A 5,533-nucleotide genomic window follows, 5' to 3' on the forward strand; every position below is an offset into this window, starting at 1 on the left:
TCAGTTTAGTTACCCAGGGACAGGAGGAGAGGCCATTCAGCCCCTCATGTTAGTTACCCAAGGACAGGAGGAGGCCATTCAGATCTATTAGCCTATTCCACAGCTGAGAGAGAATACCTAATAAGTATCTTGTTTCTGCCTCCCCATTACCTTAAAAATAAATCTATTGATGTGAATCTCGCCATTTCCAGTTACAGCATTTTTTCTTATTGGGCAGAGTTCCAGATTTCAACTCCTCTTTATTTGCAGAACTGCTTCCTGATATTACCTGGGAACAGGCTGGCTCTGGTTTGAAGGCCCTACCCTTTTTTGTTCTGGACTCTTTCCCCTTCAAACCAGAGGGAGTACTTTCCCTCCATTGATCCTATCAAATTGTTGAATGATTTTGGTCCCCCATTAATCTTCTGTACATGAGGGAATAGAAGGCCAATCTGAGGAACCTCCGTCCTGACAATCTAGCCCTTTGTTGTGTTGAATGAGTTCTGCTTCCCTTCCAAAGTCAGGATCACCTTCCTGAGATACCCAGCTCCTTGAGCATCGACTCCTGATAGGATCCAACCAGAGCTGAAGTAAAGTGAAGTGTGTGCACATCCGTCAATCCAACATTGACAAACTGTACAAAGTGCTGGGAATTTGCTTCCAACAGGGCGTTGGAGATACTTTTACTAAATGTGTTAACCAAGACATAGACACCTCTGGAGCAGGTGGGACTTGAACCCAGACCTTGTGGCCCAGAGGTTGGAACACTACCACTGCACCACAAGAATCCCAACAGGGTATCTTACGGTTGTCCAAAGCTGTTGTCTGTTTGGTCATCAATTTGTTTTCTAAATATCTGCCACCACGGTATTGGAGTCATTTAGAGATGGCCACTGCTTCTTCCATAATGAGGGATTTTCTCCATCAGTGTGTTTTACCTGATGTGACAATGTTTGTTATTCCCCCATAACAATGAAACTGAGCATGAGCTTGCAGCATTGAAGAATCCAACAGACATTTATTTCAGCGAACTTTAATATGCAGACGTTACATTCTTCTGGCACATGAGTGTCCGGGCTAACAATATTGCAGTAGTCAGACAAGCTAGCGCTTGGGTGGTGTGTGGGGCTCTTACTAATGTCTTCCCTTTCCTTGCTGCAGGTCCACTCCCTTTACCGAAGGACTGGTGCCAGCTTCCAGAAGGCACAAGAGGAGTTGGCAGCCGGGGTCATGTCGAACCCAGCCATGCGGAACGCGGCTGGGGCTGCTGCTGGAGCAGCAGCACAAAATGCCTTTCAACGTAACTGACAACATGAAGGAGCCACATTGCCTCCTCTTTCACCAGGCCGTTCCCTCCTCTGCCTCCCTCCCCACCCCATTCCCTCCTCTGCCTTCGCTTCAGCTATTCATGGACAAGAGGACACGAAACATTCATACAGGCTTCATGGCCAATCACAATAACTTCCTATTGGTTAGCCAGTCAGAAGCTGGGATTGTTGCTGAGGTTAAAGGTCGTGCCAAATGATTGACAGTGCATCATGGGTTTTATTGTATATTTTTTGTTCTGGATTAGTTAATAAAGGGAAGCAACTGTGTATGTTTGTTGCTCCAAAACTTATGGTTTAAACAGATTTCCATGTTTGATTTTGTTTTGCACATTTAACATTAACCTGGGCAGCTGAAGAGTCTGTTCTTCCTTTTGAGGATAACCTGCTGACCGAGAGTGAGTGTTGGTTGGCTTGGTGTCAATGATCCTTCACAGAGGTGAAGGTGTACACCTGACAGTTGTTAGTTATCGAGCGTCTTGTGATATTTTGGGTTGAAGCTTTACCCAGTTGAAGAGCTGGTTGTTCTCTAGATGATGTTTGCTATGCCCGTTACATTCAATTCCTCTTTTGTATGGTTGCTCAAACACTGAGAGCTTGTGTAGTTGGGGTGGTCGGGCTGTGGAGAGAGCTCACTGCACAGTGAGCACTGAATGCAGTGTGCGGAACAACATGTAGCTATGATCTGGGCCTGCAGCACCAGCAGGGGAGCTGAATTCTCTGCAAGCTGTGGCACAGGCTCAGTAACCCCGCTGAATTCTCACCCGTCTGCCACTGGCTCGCTCCCGTGGCAGACACTTTGCTTGAGACCTGGAGCCATGGCACGTTTTGGCCTTTGATGTGCTGTAATGGCGTGCTTGAGAGCTAGATCGAGAAATAGTGTAGGATTTCTGAATGGTGCAGAATGATTTCATTTTGGTATTGACATTTAGGGACAGGGATATTAAACATGGATAAAAGGATGCATGAAGTTAATGCGTTTTGTCTTGTATACATCAGGACTGGGATGCAAGAAATCGATTGGAATGAGCACACCAATTTATACTGCATGAGGAAACGGTACTGATTGATTTGGGAATCATTGGCATGGAGGTGCAGCAGGAACTGTTAACTGCCAGAACAGGTGAGGAGACTCTGGATAGGCTGTTATAATGGGAGTACTGGCAGTCTCCATCACCCCCTTTTCCCAACGAGAAAGATGCAATGCATTAGGGAATTTCTTTGACTGATTTGCAAAAGAGCATTCTACACATCAGCCCCAACGATAACTGTTTTTCTGTCTCCACAGATGCTGCCAGACAGTTTCTCCAGCACTTTCTGTTTCCAATTTCCAGATTCTGCAGTATTCTACTTTTTCTTTCAGTGTTCCTTTTCCTGATGACTGCAAGACAAATAGTATTGACCCAGTGTCTGCCTTTAGGCAATGTCTGTGCTCTGTATGACACAGTGATTGGTAATCTGGGAAATTGTCTGTACATTCTCTTGCTGCCCATGTTCAGCTTCTTACCCAATGTATTTTAACATGTTTCTCACGAGCGTTTTCAGACAGTTTCCTTCACATTTCAGCTTTGCATTAGACATTGGAATTTGTGCAAGTAGTATTTTCTTCTTTTGGGCATGAATATCTCTGAAACCCAGGCATCAGTGTCATCCCCTGGTCACATGCAAACAAAAGGATAAATGTACGACAAGAATCGTAATAAACATGGAGGCAAGCCAGCACACCAGGTTTCAACCCGAAAGGAATTTCTCCCTGACTTTATCGTCACCGCCTCCAGCCCCCTCCCTGCCTAGGTCACCTCCTCCAGCCCCTAACCCCTTCCCTGTCTCTGTCAGCTCCTCAGATTCTGCCCTCTGACATGCATCAGATTCCCACGGCTCCAGTATAGGGGGCTGTGCCTTCAGCCCCCACCTCCCTCCCCCTCCCCCAGCCCCCTCTAAGACGATCAGTAAAACTGAGCACTTTGGCCAAGCTGTCCCTGACCTTGGGGCTTGGAGTTAAACTACTTTGCCTGCCCTTGCTCCTGTGAATTGATGGGGATTGCTTTTCACTTTGTTAAAAGTTCGAACATAAGTACCAAGTTGTTTATCTGGGAACCTGTTCAGCCTTTAACACTGTTTTGGCAGCTTCACTCTTGCTGATCCCAGCTTTCTATTTCCAGATTTTAAAATTCAAAATTCAAAATCTCAAACTGCCAGTGTGGGATTTGAACTTGTGGGTCTCTGGATTATTAGTCAGGTAACGTAGCCCTGTCATTGCTGTCCCAGGGACCGCCAGCTGCTCCCTCCCGGTTTTGGCCTTGTCAAGTAATTTACACCCCCACCTCCCCAATCCTGTACCTGATGTCTGGTTTCTTTCATAGTACTGTAGACACCTCGCTTAACATCAGCAAGAGAAACGGTGCTATAATAGAACATTGTAATGGCATACAAGTAGTGTGAGAAGCCTATTGATTCCATTGCCAGATCTAATAATTAATCATCCTAAGACAAGGAATGTAGCTTGGATAAGTAGCATAGATTTCCGGAGCAGATGTTTGTGTTTTTAAGTGCCCTTATCGAATTCTTTGAAGATGCAGCTGAGTAGACAAGGCCAATGTAATGGATGTGATTCACACAGACTATTAGCAGTTCTTTGATAAGATATCTCATGATATAGTGCAAGGCATTCAGAGTCAGCTGGCAGAATGGATTGAAATGATGGCGACAAACCATGAGGTTGGGGGTGGGAGCTGAGCAGAACTGACCTCCCAGCATCAGAGCTAGCCCCGCTGTTGTTCTCTGGCAATTGGGGCGCTGTTGTTTTTCTCCCCCACCCCACAGACGCCACTGAATTGGGAGGATATCAGTGTCATTGAATTAAATCATAAGGTCACTCAGCCCTAGTGACTGAGCAGATTGAGACCACAGACACACAGTGTGGCTGTGAGTGTTTTTGAAGGTTTGGGTGATCTGATTGAGGTGTTTAAAATGATAACATGGGTTGGTTGGGTCAGTCCCACTGGGGAGACCACACAAGGGCAGGGTGTATCTGTGTATTGTAATAGTTCTCACCCCATATTGGCAACACATGAAAATACTGGGCAGAGGTCAGGAATGGGAAAGAGGGGTACTGAGGCCAAATTGTACTTGTTCCCCTTCATCGCTGCCCTGTCGCCTTGCCCCCTAACTCTTGAGGCTTAATCAAACCATGCCCAGTGTGACTGGTGCCAGGGCCTGGAAAATAGGCTAAAGTCCAAATGGAGACCTGCAGCTGGCAAAATGTTGCCATGTTGGGGAACTCCCAAGGGAGTCCATTTGGCCCGTTGACCCTGTGCTGTTGCTGCAGTTATAAAGTCAGTCTTTCCTACCTTCCCCCTTACTGCCCACTTTGTCCCTCCCCACCCCTTGCCTGAGAAACCAGTAACAGACTAGGATAGAATCCAGATTGTCTGGCCCTTGCTGCTTCCTCGGCCTCGTTATAGGTCTGTGTCTCATAGGTGTCAGTCCCCTTCCCCTGTGTCTGTTTGTAGCCTCAGTGACTGGTTGACTGGGGGAAGGGAGGTGGTGCATCACAACAGTGCCGTCCTGCCCTGTCCTGTTGTTGATTTGTATGCCTGGTGTAGATGGTGATCACAGGAGTAGCAGTCTCTGGCAGGCGATGACAAGGAGCCACTTTAATGTCATGTTCAGTCAGAAGCCCAATATTTCTGATTTCCCCTGTGTGGGGTTTATAAGATTTGACATTGCCTTTCCTGTTGTTGTGGAGACTGTGCATTTTAAAATACTGTGTGCAATTAAATTAAATGGAACCAGATCTCTGTCTCAGTCCATTTCTCTCGCTGCCTTCCTGCCTGTCTTTTCTCACTCCCATGTGAAAGCTTTCTGCTTTCCTTAAAGACTCGCATCAATTCCTCTGTGTTAGTCTAGCCCTGTTCAGCTCCATTCCTGTACACCTCCCTCGCCAATTCCCCTTGGCTCTGACTCTAACCTCCCTCCCCAGTTAGTCTGTCTCCTGGTGTTTCACTGTTCTTTCTGGGTGAGGGGGTACAGGTCAGTGGCGTCAGTGTGGAATGTCTCCTGCCTGCTTTCTGTGGTTTCTGATGGCTACTGTCACATCAGAGAAAGAAGGGGAGATAGCGGTGACCCATTAAACTTGTGGAGCTGAACCAGCAGCAGGCATGGGAGCCCCTCCTGGTCAATCATCACAGAGCATCTTTAGACAGCAGCTTATTAATGGGCCGCTGGAT

The 5,533-nt window shown here is 46.9% G+C and overlaps 1 protein-coding gene across 1 annotated transcript in view; it reads left to right on the forward strand.

Moving 5' to 3' along the window:
• scamp3 (secretory carrier membrane protein 3) overlaps positions 1-1,606 on the forward strand; it is an 11,421-nt gene extending 9,815 nt beyond the window's left edge. Inside the window, exon 8 of the mRNA XM_048620464.1 lies at positions 1,141-1,606. Coding sequence (XP_048476421.1) covers positions 1,141-1,287 — 147 coding nt within the window. The 3' untranslated portion in view covers positions 1,288-1,606. The remainder of the gene's footprint in view (positions 1-1,140) is intronic.
• The last annotated feature ends 3,927 nt before the right edge of the window (positions 1,607-5,533 follow it).

This window comes from Rhincodon typus, chromosome 46, assembly GCF_021869965.1.
Source record: "Rhincodon typus isolate 14 chromosome 46, sRhiTyp1.1, whole genome shotgun sequence".
Classification (NCBI taxonomy): Eukaryota; Metazoa; Chordata; class Chondrichthyes; order Orectolobiformes; family Rhincodontidae; genus Rhincodon; species Rhincodon typus.